This window comes from Anopheles ziemanni, chromosome 3 (assembly GCF_943734765.1).
Source record: "Anopheles ziemanni chromosome 3, idAnoZiCoDA_A2_x.2, whole genome shotgun sequence".
NCBI lineage: Eukaryota > Metazoa > Arthropoda > Insecta > Diptera > Culicidae > Anopheles > Anopheles ziemanni.
The window spans coordinates 30,809,198-30,830,667 of record NC_080706.1 but is presented as its reverse complement, the minus strand read 5'-3'; the positions used below and the strand labels follow the sequence as shown (position 1 = coordinate 30,830,667).

The 21,470-nt window shown below is 45.7% G+C and overlaps 1 protein-coding gene across 1 annotated transcript in view; it reads left to right on the top strand.

Annotated features, from left to right (window-relative positions):
• Window positions 1–14,293, top strand: part of LOC131288506 (forkhead box protein O) — a 39,902-nt gene extending 25,609 nt beyond the window's left edge. Inside the window, exons 3-9 of the mRNA XM_058317648.1 lie at window positions 10,529–10,751; window positions 10,908–10,992; window positions 11,813–12,070; window positions 12,559–12,736; window positions 13,616–13,817; window positions 13,893–14,002; window positions 14,072–14,293. Of these exons, the coding sequence (XP_058173631.1) occupies window positions 10,529–10,751; window positions 10,908–10,992; window positions 11,813–12,070; window positions 12,559–12,736; window positions 13,616–13,817; window positions 13,893–14,002; window positions 14,072–14,293 (1,278 nt within the window). The remainder of the gene's footprint in view (window positions 1–10,528; window positions 10,752–10,907; window positions 10,993–11,812; window positions 12,071–12,558; window positions 12,737–13,615; window positions 13,818–13,892; window positions 14,003–14,071) is intronic.
• The last annotated feature ends 7,177 nt before the right edge of the window (window positions 14,294–21,470 follow it).

Here is a 21,470-nt window from a genome sequence, read left to right as displayed (position 1 = left end):
TTTTTGTGTGTCCACATTGACCGAATCGTGTACAACGTTGGACGCCGGCGTGGATGAGTGTGCTGTAAACTTTGCACTGCAAATATTGCCACACTACAGTGCACCGTCATGGTCATCATCAAAAGTATGATGTATGCGGAAGCTGGGGTGCGCCATCAATATTAGAGTGACGGTCTGCTTCATCACTGAGAGAGAAAGAGAAAGAGAAGAAAAAGTACCTTCTTTTTGGTCTGGTTTTGACGGATCTTTCCGTCACGAAGGAGGGAGTGTTGCAGAATAATTTAGTGCAGCATATCGTCCGATTCTTGACCCGTGTTGCTGATGATGTGTTCTCGCATCCATGTTCGAAGTAGAATTTCCTCCAGACTACGCCCCATCGTAAGGAGTGGAGTGACCGTTAAACATCAAATGATCTACACGAAAGACCCAGAAAGAAGGCAGGTTTTTCCTGGTGACTCTGCGCTATGGCTGCTATGGCAACGCTGTAAAGCGCGTTAGATCGACCAGTTCGCTGGCATGGCAACGGCATTAAAACCGGGCTACTTTCTTTTAGAAAACAAGAACAACGATTTGAAGAACACCAACATCCGGCGTATCGAAGTCGTTCGTCCCGCATGAAATCGATCGATGGCACTTTTGTATGCCATGGACCGGATTTCCATCATAATTGAAGTGTTTCCGGCGTGCAGGAAAAGCCTGTGAAAGGAATCCATCAAAGTGTTTCATATCGAGAAATAACCAAGTCATTTCATTCATTTTTTTTTTTAACAATTTCAACAAGGAATTGGGAAATAAAGTGAAAAAGTTTTGCATAATGAAATTTTTTCCCTGATTTTAGACAACAATAGAACATAGACCGTTGATTCTTTTGAATACGACTTCGCTCCTTCATTTCCGCGATTTACACGATATTGAAAAATGTTACTCGTCATCAACACCATGAAGTTGTGTCCTTCGAACTGCGCCTAATAGAGCGTAACGCAAGGATGACGGTCTTGAAAAAATAATTCTAAGAATCTGCATGAGATTATGGAAAAAAAGATGAAAGAAATTTAAAAAATGATAAAATCTAAAATCCCAAATCCAAGGTTCAAAACCTGCAGAAAAAAATTCGAAAAAACGGTATAAATTGCGTTCCTTCCGAGAGCTGTTGCGAATTTTCTTCGGATTGGTTGCGGTCGCATCGCTGTGGCGTCCGGCGGTGACTACAAAGAACCAACAGGAAAGGGACAAGAGAACTAGCGCCTGCCAGTTTATCCGGGTAACTTCGTTAGCGTTTGGCGTTAGGCAGCTACACTTCGTTCCTTCCTTGTGGGTGGTTCCCCTTTGATACGATTGTGTAAATTTCGACAATCCGCTAAGTTGTGACAATTGTTGAGATGACAGATAGCGAGCCAGAAGCCAGCTGGAGGGGGTTGAGTTGTGGACAGCTGGAGCAGCGCAGATGACCATCGAGCATACTTGTCTTGCTTGAGGATTTTCCCCAACCTCCAGCGGATTCAATGCCTTCGTTTGATTCCGTTCCAAGATGCGTCCGAGTTGGAAGTGAAAATGAACCGCAAGCAAAAGTCGGTCGAAGTGGAACACTTTCTCATGGCATTACGGTATTTATGGCAGAGAAGCTGTGGAACTCCTGGAACCCCTGAAGAAATATGTTGAGCACCCGTTTTCATAAGCTCAACTAAAATGCTATTAAGAAAGTCTGGGACTTTCCAGCGGACATTGTCGAGGGCACAGATTCACGAGGGAAAAGAATGTCCTCAGTTAATCGTAATGTTCAACTAGCGGAGCGTACCCTTTCACTCCATTTCCCGGGCATTTCGGGAATCACCACTGGGTACCTCGCTCTTCCAACACGTGGCTCCCGTGGAATGTCGCTGAGGAATGCGACACCATGTCGGGAAAGCATATCGAATTCAATGTTTTCCACCCCGAACCCTCGTCCGTTAAACTAAAACTAGCTCTGACTATCCTCTGCTCGCCACCGCGGGAGACATTCATTTCGTTTCTTTTTTTTGTAAATCCGCATTTTGGGATGGGACACTTTTGAAGCAACTCGTTTCCGCGCCGGAAGTTCGCCCTTTCATCCCCGATCGAGCAGCGCCGCCGATTCGGAGCACCGAATCATCAGTTTTGAATTTGCCAATATTCGACGGACGAAGGAGAGGAGAACAGAATGTGTCTGCCGAGGGTGGACCACCCTGTATGTGTGCGTATGTGTATGCCCAGTCTCCACGGGAGTACCTTTCACTCCACAGGGATTTTTTCCTCCATCCCAAAGGATTCCCCATTTTCCAAGCGTCGGATTTCCCCGTGGAAGATTGGAGGCGCCACCTAGACGTTGAGTTTCAGATTAATGGATCATTTTTCTTCCACCCTTCCCCCCAACTCAGAGTGTCTTCGCTTTCGGCGAGTTCTCCCCCATGAATAACCGCAGTGATACTTTCTTTCTTTCTTCTGTTGCTACTCCACAACTGCTACAACTGCTACAACTACTACTACTACTTAAGCTACGCCTGCGGCCGTGGCCAACTATCCCGGGGTGCGATGGCGTAGAACATCGAACTTCTTCGGTCAGCATCGCTTCCACCTACGCTGCCAGAAACTATTCCGCGTCCCGATTCTCAGCTGGAGCATCTCCTTCATTCGCCAGTCGACTACTGTTTGATATACGTGAGAAAGTGTCCATGTCTGTTTTTTTCCCCAATGCCTCGGTTCCAAGTTACGTCAAGCAGCTTCCAGCATTCCGAAGAAAAGAAAGTAGACTAAAAATAGAAGAAATCTGAACAAAAAATCTCCCCCCCCCCGGAAGATTGCGAAGGCAGGCCCACCGTTTTACCCGTAGACTACGATTCTTTTCCTGGTCTTTCCAGCATACTCCACACTTCATTTTCCTTTCCCCGGCCAGGGGAAAGTTTTCGATAGTGGCAATTCAATCTCTCGCAATTTTTTTTTTATCATTTTGTTTTCTGTTCTTGTCGGTTCCTCTTCATTGCAAGTTTTACTTTTTTTTTTGCAAGGCTGCTGTCTTCAGTGTGGGATTTTTCTCTCTTCCCCGGGAGCAAGCCCTCGGGATCGGGTGCTTCGGGTAGGTACGGACACGCCAACGTAAGGATGGAATAAATTTATAGATATATCGATAAATTGTTCCGTAATACTTACAGTGGTGGTAAAGAATGTGAAAGCGTGCAAGCGATCGCATTCGTCAAAGCAGTGCTAGATGGTAGAATAAATGGTTTTCATGAACAAACGAAGGTTTAACAATTGTAGTAATGTAGCCTTATTTTACCATATTTTCAATTGTCAAATACTGGCAGCGTTTTATAGTAAACAAAAATAAATCTAAATCCAAGCAACACATTTTCAACTATGCTAAAAGATGAAGAATAATTTCAAATTATTCGTAATCTTATTCTTATTATTCAGAACAATGTTTGATACTTTAAATATGTTATTGATTCAATTTGAATACTATTATACACATACCCTTATAATAATGTATTTATCAACCACTGTAAACGTCCTTAAAAGCCCTTTTTGTCCTCCTATGTACACACTTGCATATCAAATGTGCATGACGAGCACGGTCGGTTCGGTTTCGGTTCTGGCGTAGCGTTGGCTTTTTAGTGAAACATTTCTTTCTGCCACATTTTCCACATTCCATCCCTACGGGTTTTTTTCCCCCACGACGGTAGGCGTCGTCGGCGTAGGTGTCGCCAGTTTCACGAGCTGTCTGCGTCTAACGATGCTGCCGTTTCAGTTGAAGGCCGGCGACGCCACGGAGTGTCTCCGAACGAAATGGAAATTCAAAAGGACTTTTTATACTCTATTCTCCCCGAACTCCCTACTGGGTGTTCGATTTTTGGTTACCAACGTTATTCGAAAACCGGCCAGTATCACCTGTAGTGGTTCGTAAAATTTCGCCACGCTTGGTCCTTGGCTCTATTTTCATGGTGCTTCGTTTGAGAAGCTTTTTCCGTTCGGTTTTATTTCCCTTTCAAACGAATTTGATCCAATATAAGCCTATCTCGGGGAGGAGTTCTCGCCAGCTGACCAGCTTGCCATGGTTCCCCGGGACCCCGGATGGACCCTACCAACCCACCCAATCCTAGAGTGTCCCTGGAAACACTTGGCCCCGCGTTGGAACCGATAACGTCCGAACCGTTAAACCTATCTCCGGTCTGTCATCGGACGTCCGGCGCCTCTTGCGATGGGAATTTCAACAGCTGGCCCACCCCACGCCCTGCTTCGCAATGTATAACATAAATAAAAATCGCGATCGCCGAGATACGCGCTCGCACGGAATGACACAAATTATAAGTTGCTCCACCCCCTGGGACCTTCCGCAGGGGGCTGGCCGACCTGTTATTCCTAATGGGGCAGCCACAGTACGCCGCTTGTCTTTTACTGCTTTTTCCGAGGATTTCCCCCAACCCCAGATCCAGTTGTTGCTTTTCCCGTTCCCCTTCCTTTCCATTGCCTTGATGAGATCGGAACCGAACTCAGGCGCAACTTTTGATGCCAGATAAAAATGTTATACCCTTTCAAACATTCCCATATATTTTATTGTTCACATAGCAGCATTCCTTGACGCTATCGTGTTTTCTTTGTCTCACATTGAATTTTATTTTTGGGAATAAAGTAGAAAAAAACCCATCCCTTTGGGGGAACGTTTAAGACGCCATAAGCCAAAAGAGTCGAAAGAGTCGTACCCGAAAGAAATCACTCTCAGTTGCGATCGGTTCTTAAATTTCCCCGAACCAAAGGGAGGAAGCATGGATGGATATAAACGTAAATTGGATAAATGAAGCATCTCTTGTCAAGTTTTCGGGCCGGAAACAGTGAGCCCTTTCACGCGAAACCATTACTAGGCGCAGTAAATCTGGGCGCCAGGATGTGGGTCGCACGCTCGGAAACGCCTCCCACGGCGTGGCCAAAGTTTCTCCACTCATAATTTGTTTCCTGGCAACCTTGGCCCCCCCCCCCCCCCCCCCACGTTCAGTTAAAGTTCCCGTACTTCTCGGCAGGTTGCGAGAAAGGCCACGCGGATACGATCTTCCTTTCGGGCACGACCTCATCTCACTGTATCTGTATTATTTAATCTGTATTTACCGAAAACGCAGCGTGCGTTTGGCCATATCTCGGAAGGACGACCGGGAATGGGAGTTGAAACATTTTCATGCGGAAAATGGTTATTGGAAAAACTTCTCGACCTCGTTCGTTCGTAACGACGTGGGCTGTGGAGACTCCGGGCTGCGCCGCCCGGATTTGTTCTAATTCGTTACCGAAATTTGCGCATAAAGCATTCGTTAGTAGCTCCAATCATATATACTTTTTTTCCGGCTGGGCTCCAACACTACTCGCGGCTCCCATATGAATCGGGAGCTTACGATGACAGTACCTTATCGGAAAGAGATTGACTTTCTTTATGATGCGCCGGTTAGGAAATCGCTCGGTGAAAATCGCTCGATGGCAAACTTTTCCACACACACACACACACGCCGATACGGTCGAACTTACGCCATTTGGTCTGGGCCGTAGTTTGGGTCGTTTACGGGAAAGCGATTTTTCCAGCGTCGGGCCGTCGGATGAGCGACTCCCAGGGCCCATAAAACCTAATCAGTGTCACTAAAAAAGTTGACACGAATGTTAAACTTCCTTTTACCGTTCCAATTTGGTTCTTTCTTTTTTATTTGGCCAGTCGCAAAAAAAATGGCGACCCATCTCGATTGACGGCGAAATCATTAGAGGTGGATAGTTTGTGGCCCCGGCTTTTCGCTTTCATAATTTCTTGCCTCCCCCCCCTCTCCGGCAGCCCATAATTGAGTTCTAGCTTATCGGAACTGCAAAGATAGAGAGAGAGAGAGAGAAAAAAAATAGAAAACTCCACTAAAAGTTACGTCTTGATCCGATTTGATTAATGTATCTCTCCTCTATCTATCGCCGTACATCTGCTGGAGCTTAATTTTTCGTGCCATTTCCACGCATGGCTTGCAGTGGGATGCCCATAAAATGGGTGGATTTAATGGTAACGTGCTTAGTTTTCGATCGTTTAGTGCTGACATGGGCGCTACTGATTTGGAACCGCGCGAGGGAAAGGAGATAAAGATGGCTTTGCAGAACTACGAAATGAACCGAGCAAAGCACTGACATGGTTGTGACTACTAAAACATTTTTCGATGGCATATCGTAAACGTCCGAAAACGGTAGGCAAATATATCCTACCAAGTACAAGGTTTAGTGCTATCTATAAAATACTTCAACGAAGATCGCTTTTAGCATCTGTGAAACATTATGGATTTGATAACGTGTAAACATTTCGAACAACGATTGTTATGTCTTATCAGAAATCTAGTTAGCATGCTCCATAATATTACTATCATAGTTACTAACGTCATAGGCTAGACAAAGTAAACTTAGTATTCGGACGTAAATTATTAAGCTTCTTAACTTAAGTTGAAAACACAGCATAGTCCACAATCGAAACAACAACTATAATAGAAAACATTCGAAGATGATCCGTTAATCCGAGAAAGTATGTTAAAAACTTGTTACAAATAGTAATTTTCACAAAGTATAACATCATGTTTACCTTTCGTATACCCTAAAAAGTTTTTGAAGTTAGTTGATAAATTTAACAGAGCATCATTCCATATATTCTATATAGAGTGAAAATAATGAATTCTACAGTTTAGATGGGGTGCAAATAAGTAGAACTTCTTTTCACATTTTTGTTCATCGAGTTGATCTGATCATTTGATTACTTTTTTTTACCATCAGTTTGTTTGGAATTCACATTTCCAAATGTATATCCTGATTCCTGACCTTTCATTCAATGTTTTCCTTGACGCATTATAATCGACCCTAAACTGAGCGCGGTCACGTTGGGTAATAAATTTAATTACTTTCCATTTGAAATCTGCCACTAATTTTACCCAATTGAGCTCCACCACTCAACTCGACGGCTCCCTCGTCTTTCCTGTCTGCCCAGCCCATGGCGTACGGCCCTCCACGATTCCATTATTCAAGTCATTAAATGTGTATCAAGGCCCGACCGCACCGTGGGGGTTCCCAGGCCGAACATTATGCTCATTAGTTGTGCTCAATTTCACCGGCGATTTCGACGACGCACTTCGGGCCACTCCGGAAGGGCCGGGTGGAAAGCGCATTGAACGCAAATGATAAATAGACCCCCGACCATCGGCAATTGCTGCTCCGGGAATAGTTTTCCCCGATTGGCGAAATGTGCACGCGATTGTGGGACTTTCCGCTTTTTTATTTTGAATTGTGCCTTGATCCACAGCCGAATATGTCCTGCGTCGTCATTCTGGGTACGGAGTTGCGGAGTTCCCATCCAAGAAGCTGCTGCCAATTGCTGCCATAGTTTATATTCATTAAAGTGAAACGGGGAAAAAATCAAAGGAAAAGCCCGTCGCCTGCTACGAGAGGAGTTTTGGGGGAAACATGATTTGTGAAATTCCTTCCAAAACGTCCCGGATTGCCGGATTGGTTGTCGGTTTGGAGACGAACCAGACCGAACGGGGGAAATGTTAATGCAATAATTATTGCTCGCAGCTCCCTCCGCCGCGCGCGTTACTTGACGGGCACTAATGGAATTAATTCTTGCGGACAGACACGGGACAGCGACAAAGGAAAAACCCGGTGGACGCATTGTAGTGAACTTTTCTGCCGTCTAACTGCTCGCCGAATCCCGTCGATCTCGATCCGAGGCTACGTCCTGCCACGGTGGGGATGAGGTGGTTCCTTGTCTTTCCACGACGTACCGCACTCCGGGAAAAAGGGGTTTCCGCTGTCGCGGTACTCGGACGACTCCCGGTTGAAAGTTTCCCACCCAAAACCGCCCCAGCACGGGCGTCCCGTCGGCGACAGCGTACTTCTCCCGGTTCGATTAAAAAGTTTTATGCAGAAAGCCGAGGAGAAAAATCGTCGTCGTCGTCGTCGTCGTCGCTTGGCAGCGCTCGGGAGAAGGTGCACCATCGGGCGCAAAAGGATCGATGGGGAAGGTGGACACATTTCTTAAATCAGACGGTGCGCCAAAAAGGCGCCAGCTACCACAGTTTAACCCGTTCCGTCCCGCTTCCATGTGGTTCCCGTTGCGTGCCCCTGGCACACGTTGGCAACCTCGCAGTTCGAACTGCAGGAAAATGCTGTGGAAATGAGGCTGCGAAACGAAGCGCAAACGTGGTGAAAAATTCCACTAGATCTACGGAGTTCGTTAGCTCCGACGGGGGACGCCGAGCCTTCGATCTCGTCTCTTGAAGCGTGCCAATCGTTGCCCTCCCTCATCCCGCGACTAAGATGCGTTTTAGATATGCTCCCGGTAGTTTCCCTCGAAAGGGTTTTCCAACCAAGTGAAGGCGAAGAAAAAAAGGACGCCGGGTATGCTTTGCGATTAGAGAAGAAACGTCTTCTTTCCGTTCGCCAACCACGCCGTGAATTGCGTGCAGAAGGGCAGACTGAAGCAATCTGGGACAACGAAAAGCGAAAGAAATGGAAAACGGGCACTTACGTGGTTAGCAAAAGGAAACTTTTCCATTCGCACCACTGCTGCGAGCAGTCCGGAGCACTTTAGCCCTCGCGCATCGAGTGCGACCAGAAGGAATGCTGCTTTCGGATAACTATCACCCGCGTATCCTTTCCCGGGCGATTGCCGCTCGTGTTCGGAACCGAACCATTTTGCACACCAGACCATACCATACCGTTGGCCCCGGATAGTTCTTTCCACTTTTCGCGAGCCGTTTTCCATTTGCTTTCATTTCTTGCAGTCGATCCGTTTCGGTTCTCTTAACGCTTACATAATCTTAGCCCGTGGCAAGCGGCAGAAGTGCTGTATTAAAGTGCGATTTAATGAAGTTATATACTTTTAATATAGTCTGATTAATGCCTTTTGTTGATAATTGAAAAGAATTGTTCCGAAAGCTCTTGCTTTGAGTCCCGAGTCCGTCTTCCGTCGATGGATCGCTTTCAAGCTCCCGTCGTCCAAGTTTCCTAATATTTCTAGTTGCCTTTTCCGCACACACTTTTTTCTTTCTTTCTCAAAATGGCGCCCCGCCACGTAAAGGATGTTTCAAGAATGATGACTTTACTATCCGTCCGTTTTAAACTTTTCCTTTGACCAGCGATGCCGCCTTTTTTCCAACGTTAAGTGTGGTATCTTCCCATTGCGCTAAAACACCCATTTCTTCGATTAAGCAATGTTTCCTTTCGATAGTGCATTTCGCCACTCTGACTCCTATTTTTCTCCTTTCATCTTCTTCGCCGAACGTTGGACGTTGTTCGTTACTTTCTTATGGAGGAAAAAATATGGAACAGATTTTTCATTTCACGGACGGTACACTCAAAGTTTTCACCAAGGAATATAGCTTTGGGTCTGGCGAAAGGATCCAGAGCAACTTTTCACCGACTGTCTAAAATTAATAACGTTGAAACGGATAACGTTTGATACAAAACACGACGGCATGAGTTGGTCAACCGAGAGTTCGATCGTCTAGCATTAAGTTTTCTTACATTTGATTTTCATTACCGTCCGGGAATGGAGAACGCGTATTAAACATTCATCTTGCACCAAGTCGAGATCAATCTTTTGACTGGTGGGAAATTGATGAGAGAAGTTTACAGAAGTTGCCAACATGTTTTCGAGGCAGTAAAGATAGCTTCCATCGCCAAATTTAAATAAATATTTTTTTATATATTTATTGAATTGAAAAAGAAGTTGATTGCTTATTGAAAAAAAAACTGCCCTGACACAAAACACCAAATTATCTCGAATGAAAAGAAATCCAATTTGTACGATCAACCCAAATTGAACATGAAGCTTCAAATGGAATTTCACTTGTACGGCTTAACGGGCAATTTAATTTTCCCATTTTTTTTTCATTGGTTTCCCATGCCGTACGCGAGTTCCTTCGGAAGGATTCAAACCTATTAGGATTTATGTTTCCATGCGTTGAATTATTCCTTCGTCCATTCGCTCTGGCAGTGGAGAATTTAGCGGCTCCTTTAGCGCAACGGTTAGCCGGCGAGGTGTCGATGGAATTAGTTTGCTAGACGCACGGCCAGGTTTCCGATTTCGGGCTCTTCTTTTCGAAGTGCTGCCGGAAGGATCGATTCGGAGGATCCACATAAACGCCCGAGTGGTGGTAGTGCTTGACCCTGGCAGGATTTTACGTCGCATCGGCCGACGGAGCCACACTTCCGAGGCGCCGTTTGACCATCAATTATTTGACTTAAATTTATTTCCTTTCGGCTGTGCAATAAATTTTCGTTCGTTTTCTTTCCCATTTTCTTTTTTTTTTGCATTGTTTGGTAAATCTTGCGTTCGGCTTTCCGGGCGGCCGATGCTTTGGGATTCTTTTTCTTAAATTCAACCGATATTTGAGTGTAACGTGTGACTCGGACCCGCTGTCTAATTCCCACTGTTTGCTGACACCCGGACGCGGTCCCATCCTTTCCGTGCTGCCTTTTTCTATATCTCGGTTTTTCTCCATTTCTTATTTTTTCGTTGCAGAACTCGATCCGACACAATTTATCACTGCACAACCGGTTCATGCGAGTGCAGAACGAGGGCACGGGCAAGTCGTCCTGGTGGATGCTGAACCCGGACGCCAAGCCGGGCAAGTCCGTGCGCCGGCGGGCCGCCTCGATGGAAACGTCCAAGTACGAGAAGCGCCGGGGCCGGGCGAAAAAGCGCGTCGAAGCCATACGACAGCAGGCCGCCCTCGGTCTGGCCAGTAAGTACCGATTCCTCGCTTTTCCGGTGTGGCCTCTAGAGGGAGGACAAGTTTCCTCTCCCCCTTAAATGATCCTCAGCCCCAGATCGCAACCATCGAAGTCAAACTGTTTCTGAATTTCCTCTCTGTTTTTCCCGCTTCTTCTTTCAAACACAGCAAATCCACTCAACGATGCCACCCCGTCGCCGAGCAGTAGTGTTAGTGAAGGCTTAGATCTATTTCCGGAGAGTCCACTGCATAGGTATGCATCTAAACTGCCCTAGCGGATTGATTCGTTCCATCCGATTAGGCGTATTTTGGGATTCCAACTGGTTTATTTTAAACATAGAGCTTGTCCTTTTATCTCTGCAATAGTTCAAGCGATTTAAAAACACATATTCTGCTAACCGTATGCGTGATAGTTTAGAGTAGATTTGTCTTCAGTTATACAAACTTTCAATTCCGTTCTATACTGTAACCGTAGCACTTAGTCAAACATTCTAACTTAACGTGCATTCGACAATTTAAAACATGTCTTTGCTTTAGGTGTCTAAACTTTTACTACAGTAGTTGTTCATGAAGTAGAGTTTTGCGATTCGTAGTTACATTTTTAATAGCTACACTCGAAGCAGGGTTCAAGATCGCTTGGACAAAGTGAAAAGAAACTATGTAAGTAGAAAAAGATTGAAAATTAACAAATAGAATCAACCTCCTGGAATCAAGAATGGTTAAGATTATTTTTTTCTTTTCAAAACCTGACTCAATTGTAATCTTCTACACTTCTTTTAGTTACTAAAATTTATCATTGAATGTTTTGTGGACTGATTTTTGGATAACTTAGTTTTCAAGTCAAAATATTTTTTTTACCATTTTAAAACACGTTAAGTAGGTTTTGATTATAATTTTATCGTTTTCTTACTGTTTTCGTTCTTCTTTTTCTCTTTTTGATAAATCATAACGTTCCTTGGCGTTTTATCCTACGTATGATTTCCATCCGTCACTTCCTACATCAATCCGGCGACTACCAACAACGCCACGAACGCCACGAACGCCACGGTGCTGAACGAATAAAACCAATCCAGTGGCAATTTCCAACTGTCGCCCGACTTCCGGCAGCGCGCATCCTCGAATGCGAGCTCGTGCGGTCGGCTGAGCCCGATCCAGTCGATCGTGGGCGTTGAGAACGCCTGGCACTACACGCCGGACGACCTGGGCGACAATCCCGACCCGACCGTCGAGCTGGAGCTGGAGCTCAGCGGACAGACCCAGGCCCAGCTGGACCAGCTGGCCGGGTCGCTCGCCGACGAACTGACGTTACAGCATCCCGATTTCTTCAAAGGGTCAGTATGGTTTCATCATCATCATCATCACCATCATCTTTAGCCAACACGTGTGGTCATCATAATCGTCGTGCTTTTGCATATCCTCCAATGTTATTGTGGTGCGAACACATCAAAAGAACGTTTCTCTCGTGGGAAAAGGATCGTGGAGTTTCGAAAGCGGATCAAATCTATGAAGCGGACCGAGTCCCATGCGACCTTAAATTATATCATAACTGCATGTCTCTGTTGTGATTTTCCTCTGCTTAGTGTTGTCTTGTGTGCACTGTTTGTTTATCACTCTGTGTTACTGATTCCATTTCTTTACCGTTGCTAGACTTTTACCGACTGCTTTTGATATCATATGTTAGCGATTCCGAAGCGATGCCTCATGAAAATCTCCCCTCCCTTACCGGAAACCACTATTATCAATGTGTCGTTTCTTTTTCCTCCTTTTGCATCTCTCCACTCTCCATCTCCGCCTACGGGCCACCGCACTACTGGAGCAGGTTCTCCCAGTCGACGGCGATGCACAGCCAGCCGCCTCCGCCACCCTACCAGACGTCCCAGCTCTACTCCCTCATGGCGTCGGTCGCACCGTCCGTCGGTCTCCCCCAGCACCATAATCAGTGTCCGATTCACCGCATACAACATTGTACCTGCATGCTACAGAACAACGCGCGTGAGGTAAGGATCCGTCACGGGATGGGTTGCCTACTGGACAACGCAACCGAACCGTCGTTTGGTCCTTTCGCAAGCGGATGGAATACCATATTGTGTAGGTGGAAGTGACGGAACAAATCGTCCGACAAACAACCTAATCCCTCCGAGCGAACCACGGACGGTTGCAACAAAAGAAACGGCTCCTGTTGTGCTTCTTACGAGCGAATTGTCGCTGCTTAGTCTTCGGCATTTCTTTTGCACTTCCCAACCACAGCCGGTCGGGTTTAGTGGTATCCATGACCACGCCTCGGCCGGGTGGTGGGAATTGGTTTGATTTGGCACCACAAGCGGTGGAAAAATATCCTTCCACGAAGATGAGAATGGATTGCAGGGTATGACAAAAGGGAAGCATTTAAAATACCATAGAAACAAGATAGTAAAAAACAGTAAAAGAGGATAGATCATCAGATGTTAACAAGGAAAAGTTCTAAGCTTCATGTCACTAGGGATTTTAATATTGTTGAAGAATGATTTTTCAAAAACCTTCCAGCATATGATGCACCAACAATTCTTCATGAGCTAATGTGTCGATAATTATAATTTATGTTGACCTCGGCATATTGATAATTGCCTACTCAAGCGATCTAATTAAAATACCTTAAGTTGTGCGCACCGTCAAACATCGTTTGTGTACCGCGACGTTACTATTTACCCAACTGCATTTATTTCGCGCGGGTTGCACTAAAAATGCACCTTAAATTGTACGGACAATATTTACCCAAATGTCTCGGACGCCTCGACTACCGAGCGACCACACTCCCACTCCAAAGTCCACGAGGCGATGCTAATCAGTTCGTTTCTTTCTTCCGTGTGGCCTTTTAATCGCGATCGACAACCAACCAGAGCATCTCGCCGTCGTCCGGAACCGGCATGTCTCCATCATATCCGCACAGCGAGCCATCACCTGACTACGCCATGCTAATTGGATCTCGCGTAATACAAAGAACGCCCTCGTCTAGTCCACCGCTAACGCCAAATACGATTTGTGGGATGATAGCGCCACCTCAGCAGCAACAGCAGCCGCACCAGCAACAGCATCAGCAAGGTAAGTAGTCGCCCGTCGCTACGGGCGTCGAACAGCTAAGCAGCTAATCGGTATCGCTTATCGGTAAAATTACAGAACCAACACCGCAGACGCTAATGGGTCAAGTGATGGAAGCTTTGAACAGCCAGACAAACATAGACGACATCAACATCAACAACGTGGAATCGTTTCCATGCGTGGACGAGGTACGTTACCGGCAGTTGGGTTCATTCGTGAATATCCCTAATGTTTGATTTTTCTTTTGCACTCACCAGGTACTGAAGCATGAACTAAGTTTGGAAGGTTCGCTGGACTTCTCGAACCTGCCGCTTCCGCTTCACAACAGCTACGCGGCGCCGAACAATTCCAACTCGTCCGACTCGTCGTCGGGTATCAGTGCGATGACGGCACCGAACGCGAACCAGCAGACGACCGCACATAACCACGGCCAGTACGCGGCCCGAACGAGCGTCACGCCGCCATCGTGGGTCCACTAATCGCTGCACTATGGCCCCCGCTCTGCAACGGTGTATCCGTGGAGATCTTTACTGTTGTAGCAGGTAAGCAAGCGAGTCATCATCTTTAAACTTGAGTCCTTGGAAAGATGAATTTAATCGAAGAAATCAAAACGTAGATGGACTTGCTTGAAAGGTGTAAGTCGCAAAGGAACTACTCCACACGATAGCTATGAAGAATCTGATTAATCTCGGGACCAACCACGAAGTCACGCCACGCTAGACAGTTGTAAAAATCACACACACTTCACGCCTCGGAAGACGTTTTTACTCAATGACTTGGTGTTACCAAAATCTTGGTTGTCCTCTCCAAACAACGTTGGTACTAGGAGTTGGTGAAGGAGGTACCAAATACTGCTCCAGATAGATAGCACTCTTCAGGACCATTCCTCCCACGCTAGGGAAAAGAGGGAAAAAATTCACCGTGGAAAAGTTGTTCGTCCTACTTGCCAAGAAAATGATCCGCCAAGGGCTTTGCTCCAAAACTTTCGTTTGCGGCCGGAAGACGCCCCAACGGGATACTAAAACTGTCGGAAAAGAAGGGGCAATACAGTTCACTACGATGAGTTGTTGCGTGTACCGTGCGTGGTATCTTGGAGACCTAAGTGCCCGAAACAATTCTTGGCTCCCACGGCCCGACCCGCCGGCCGCGCGAGTACTTTGGGCGCCACCGACTTCGGGTAGTAGGTGAAAGTTGGGCATAATTTGCTGATTGACTTTCTGGCGTCAGGAGACTTTGGTACCTAACTCCGCGACCTTTGAGAAAAGCCAAGGAAAGGAATGGAAGAATGAAGAAACGGGGAAAAAGAGATTTCTTGGATTTATTTTGGTTCCCAAATTTGTTGGCTGACATTTTATACTGGGTTGTGGTGGAAAATTGGTTCTACTAAACGCGAACGCATCTACGTTTCCGGAACACCCTCTCGTACATCAAACCATGTCCTCCCCTTTCAATTTTGTAGTAGCGGTTCGGAAGCAATTCTCTGGTGACGCACGCGTCCATCTCGACGACGATCAGGAAGTGTGAAACGTTGATTGGGCCCTAACTTTTACTCCAACCCGGCCCCTATCGAAGCAGACGATGTTAACGAGCGAGTACTACACAATGTCTGATTAATATACTCTCCCCTTGCTGGAGGTTTGTTTCTTGCCCGGTTTGCTTTTTGTTTTCGTTTCGCATGCTGGAGCTATTTTACAGCATCTTGGCCGTAGCCGGAAATGAAACACTCCCACCCCAAAAAACCCCACTGACGAACCACTGCCGCGCCTGTTTCTGGCACTTCGGGGTTGATTTTCTCATCAGCCTTACATCCATCAGCCGGGCGACGTCCTGCACCGGCCTCCTAAGGTCCGGCGAACCCTCAACGAACTTCTTGCACCTTAATTATGTGTTAGTCCAACCAACAAATCTTTCCCACTCGTGCGCGCATTCCTCGAGTTTGTAGACTAAAGCATCTTAAGGCATCGGAGGAGCAGGGATGAACAAGGGTCGAACTGCTGCCACCGACTACCAAAAGTCAACACGAGCAATTTGTGGATGACGGTGACCAAGGATCTCATGGCTTAGGGTGTAGCCATCGTCGCCAGCGTCATTACCACATACTGTGTGGCATTGGCACGCCAAGGAGAGAGTGTGTGTGTGTGTGTGTGTATGTATGTCTATGCCGTCGACTAGCCGGACGGAATTATTATTGTGCTCTGGTGTGGAAAAAAAAAATGCGTGAAATGGTTCGGTATGGTGCCACGTGGGCGAAGAAATATCCGTGAAGAAAAAGGAAAAAAAACCTGTAGCGACCGAGCTCCCGCTGCGTTGATTGATCTTTTAAGCAACGCGTGAGTAGCGAAGTAGAAGGATACGGATTGGCGATTAGTATAAATTATGCAAGAAATTATGTTTCATCAAACCTCTCTCCGACCGAGACTCGAGTGTGCACCGTGGGCGGAACAGATTGTCGAAGACGAGTGCTGGGCGCAGGGAGGGAGGGTTGTCGGCCAAATGAACTGGAGAAAAATTACGGTATCGAAGGGCAGGAAAGGCACATCAAGACGGAACCCGACAGAGGTTGACTACGGTTGGAGATGGCAGGAAGGACGGGGTTCCGTAATAACTTCGACGCCAGAACATGCACGCTTCAGTAGGCGCTGGTTTCGATGGGAAATTTGCGGTTTCTGCCTCGAGAGGACGAAGTGTAGCATGTACATCATCTCTGAAGAGTTTGCTCATTTGAATGCGAACAACGTTACAAGGATATGATACAAAGCTAAATGTATACCACTGAACGATTCTTAAGGAGCCTAACTATATACTTTCTCAGGAGATTTTTTTTTCTAAGAGTCTAACTATAGTTTGATGAATGTTCCGAAGATAAATTTAATTTAAATATTTTTAAAAGATTTCCTGGCACATAATAATTTCCGTGTGCTTAGAAAAGGAACCTAGCGTGTGGTTTAAACGCTAATACATTTTAAAAAGACGATCCTAATGATGCTTTACTAATGGGCGTACTTAGAACCGCCTGAAAGTACCCCTGCGAGCAAAGATCTTCAAGTCAATTGAATTTAGTTCAAGCATTACCGCTTCTACCTTTCATCTCAGTCTCCCATGCCCACTTTTAGCTAATTCCTAGCAGAATTTAAAAAGTGAAGAGCCCCGCTAGAAGATCAAGGTTGCATGTCATTTGCAAACGAACAGCGGCGACCGCTTTCCGGCTACGACTTCCAGCCTCAATGGGCTCAATGAGTCGAAGCCTGCTTCCGTCAAATAATCACCTTTCCGCGTTTTTTTCGCCCTGCTCCCTTGCTGTACGCCCGTACACTTCACAATTCCGGGGAATTTCAGGCTTCACGGAAACATCCTTAGAGGTCGAGAGGCGTTCGCGAATGGGACGCGCAGGGAAAAGAAATTGCCTCCGGATTATTATTATTATTAACATGTTTCTTTTCCGATAAGACACCGTACCGTTCTTTTCGTTGCTTTCAACCGTAGGCCTCTTGAGTTTTCCCCGCCTCACGTGTACGTGTTTTCCATCCGGGCACATGGGGTAACGTCACATGCGCCCTGTTGCCGCTCGATGTTCTCTGATGTGCTAAAGAGATTAATTAAAAAACGACTCAATTACGCGCACCCATACTTTGCGCCGGCAGTACTTCTTTTGAAAACTGCCGTCTATCCCGAAGCGCCAAGCCCACCTGAAGTGCTTTGATATATTTGCACATAATTTTTAATTAAACTGCACCGAAACCCGCTGACGGGCGTATGCTAATTTTACTTCAATGGTTCACCCAGGTCGCCAGGGGGACACCGCGAAGAAACTTCGTAATGTTTTTTTTCGAGCAATCGACAATCTTCGAGTTTTCGAGCGCGCGATTCTAATTTTTCCGGCCCCACCTTACGAGCACTTGAATTCAAGGGGAGACCTCAGAAGGTGAAGTGACATGTGTTCCGCATGCCAGGCCAACATTCCGCCATGCCTCAATTAACACATTCTATCACGCGACCTAAAACAAATCGCCAGATTTTCCACTCGAAATGCCAACTGTAAAAAGGGACGCGTGAAACATTATCGGAAGCTGGAAACAGAGGTCGGAAAAGCCGCTGAATTTAGAACACTCCAGTGGTGGAAGCAAGGCACCCAACTTGACGTGACGCATAATTTCGCGCGTGCCCCTTTTATGTGGAAGGAATGTTAATTTGCGATTCAAATTAAATTATTATAAAGGGCGCAACAGTCCGAACCGGTCCTCGCAGTTCCGGTGGGGTTAAAAATAGCGTTGCAAATTTATTCATGATGACACCCGAAACCACCTAAACCGACACGCATCCACCTGTCTGGTTATGTGGCCAACGAGTTGGTTAGATGCATGAAAGTTTAACCATTTGTTGCACCAACCGAACGCTGCAAACGATATGCGAACGAAACAGCAATCAAAGAACGAATCCACTCCACTGCTCTGCTGCAGAATATCCTTTTTCCGTTTGGTTTCTTTCGGTCCGAAATAAATATTGTATAAACAATCATGTTTTCCCGGAAGGTGAGCGGGGGGTTTGCGCTTTGATTGTTTCGGATTGGCTGCGGCTACTTGTTGCGCTTTTCTACCACAGCCATCCATCAGCTCGACAGATGGGGGGGATGGGCAGTGGATGGGAAAAGGGGTGCTGGAAAACCCGTCCAAACCGAAGGGCACATGGCAGAGAAAATAAGTGTTTGTTTACAGATTGTTTCTGCCAGATAGCACCATCCGCTTTTTGTGTGGAAGGGGCTCCGTTTTGCTTCACTCGGGTTTTCCTTTACCAGTTTAATCATCCCTTTGGTTCGATTCCTCCAAACGCAAGAGAATTCTCGTTGATTCTTGCGCAAGGATTGCTCTATCATGCTCGAGGTGATACGTATGGATTCATCGATGTTCAACAAGTCGTTATTGCATGTTGAACTCGCTAGACTTTGAACTCGGAAGTTATCACACACACACACGTGGTTAGGATGTCTTGTGGAGTTATTCAAAACACATTTTATCAACATACCATTCAACTTCAAAGCAGAAACCAGTTCTCCGTTTGGTTCTGTTGCGTGAAAACTAGTCAGATAAATTTATAAAAATTGTTTTCCCATTTCGCAAGTTTTCCGCATGTCCCGTGATTAATTTGCTTCAATCAGGAACTGTTGGTTAATAGGCCAAAAATGATATATTTAAATATCACGAAAGAAGATACGCTCCCTGCGCAAGCTGTTGCTGCTCCGGAAGGGACGATAAATCCTGCTATAAAATAAAGATATTTTACGAATCTTCCGCACTATCCACATCGTTCGCTCGGCCCGTAATGCATTGCATCTTTACAGCGCACTTTTCCATAGCGTTTCCGCGGCCACGGAGAACACAAATTGAATGACGACAGCAAAAAAAGGAAAAGCCGCCTCGGTCGGAGATATACGGTCGCTTTTAGCGTCTCCATTTGTAGGAGTCTGCTCGGCCTTACCAAGCGGCCAAACCCATTACCTCGCCGAGGCTCCAGGACGGGGCGCAAAATCAAAGACGACAGCACAAGCACAAATAAGTCGTTGGAATATCGGAACTCTATCTCGATGGTTTTCCTCCCTGTTTCCTTCATTTTCTCGTTGGAGCTGCATCATATAATTCATTTTTCGCTGCTTTATCTATTTATCTCTCGTTCATCACCCCTTTCTTAGGAGGGGAGGGGAGGAGGAGGGGTTGGCAAGACGATGCCAAAGGATCACATCCGCGCGATTGTGATGATAACGGCTTTTCCAGTGCTGGCTCTGGCCCCTTTTTTTCTCCTGCTTTTGTGTTTAAGTTGTTTCGCTTTCCTTTTTTTCTTGTGATCGTTCTTCTTCCTCGAAATGACATCGTTTCCATGGTGTAAGGATGTTACCCGAACACTCCCTCCATTACAAAGACGGATGAAAGGGGATGAAAGAAAACCCACAGTCTATCGGGAAAAACCGGCATCCCTTTCGGCGGGCACACTATAGAAGGCGGCCCACATCATAACGTGTGGCGTGGGATGGAAAACAGAACCGCGAGCACAATGTGTTGGCAGGTTTATTCCCCCTACACCCGCTCGTTCCTCCCTCCGCTGCCCGTTGAGTACCAACCGTTTTTCATGTAGTGTTTGGCAGCATTATGGCACGGGGTTTATTGTGAGTGGTAAATTTGTGTCAAAGGCGATTTGTGGTGAAGTGTTGTACGGTGAGAAGCACACACTGTTTGCCACCAGGACCAATGATCTCTTCATTCTTGGTCGCATAATTTCACTTTCACGTTTGTGTCAGCTGAAGGATAGAAATGGGATTACTGGACAGAAGGATTTTCATCACCGTTTTTCTTTCGAAACGCTGGTCAAGGGATAAACGACTGCTTATAACGGGACGATGCAAAGGGCAGTGATTAAAGATGAACGTTGTATAGCTCAAGGAACTTCTTTTGCATAACACAAAAAAAACGATTACGACCGTAAGACTCTGTTCTTTGGCCACACGAACTCCCTGCAACAGATGCACAAAGATGACCCCATCTATGATACCATCCCTTTTTATTCGCTTTAAATTTGTTCCACGATAAAACTGTACCATAAACTTTACAACCATTCTCTCCCGTTCTACTTCGTTTCTACTAAAAACGCTTGAAACGCAACTTACTCGTGTTGTCGTGTCAAAAAGAGCACGAAACATTTCATCACCTCACCGTGGGACAAGCAATAAGTCACCCGTTAAGTGGCACAATAACGAACTTTGCCATTGCGCCGGAGTGATAAAAAACACCTCCTCAAAGTTCTCCTTTTTTGTTGAGCACATAAGTATAAATATTTTATCGGTCCTCTAGCGCTCGCGATGGGCAATGGGAGCACTTAAAAATGGAAAAAGAAGCTGTCGATGACCACTGAAGGAAGGGCAGTTTATACTTTCGATTCTCGTCTTCCTGTTCTTTTTGCAAGCGAATGATTATGGATGTCTATGAGAGTGTATGGTTTAACATGCTCATAAACCCATCGTGCATATTATTAATATTGGATTGCTTTATGGCAGTCATCGGGGAAAGTTATAGCTTGCATAAGTCGATCGACATATCGAAAGCATCATTTCGGAATATTCATGTTTTGTCCATCTACGATGAGCTGAACTCAGTATCAATTTGTTCAAAAATGCAACGTGCGTCAGAAATTATAAAATACAAAGTTAAAAGTTAGTATAAGCTATTACTTATAATTGCTAATATACTAACTTTTTTCTAACTAAAAAAAATAGTCAATATAAGTGCTACTCCTGTGAAACCTAAACAATTTAATTACACGCCCAAGATGTAGAATAAATTAAGAAAGCTCTTATGTCGCATTTTAAGCAGGGAATAAATCATCAATGACAAAGTCTAAATCTTCCGAGGAATTTTAATCAATTTTATCGCCAGCCTTAGAGAAACCGCCCCAGGACATGTGCAAAAGAAAAGTGATATTTTGAAACGTTTCTAATCGCCTCGCTTTCCTCGAACATCTAAACGACCCCGATTGCGTCATCGTTCAGTGAAGGAAGAAAAACCGCCAACAGTACGTCAAAGCGATCAATTCCTCTGTCAAATTGAACGTTAAATTAATTTCTCCCTGGTCCTGTTAACACAAGCCGAGCCCCTTCAGGATGCGGGAGGCGTA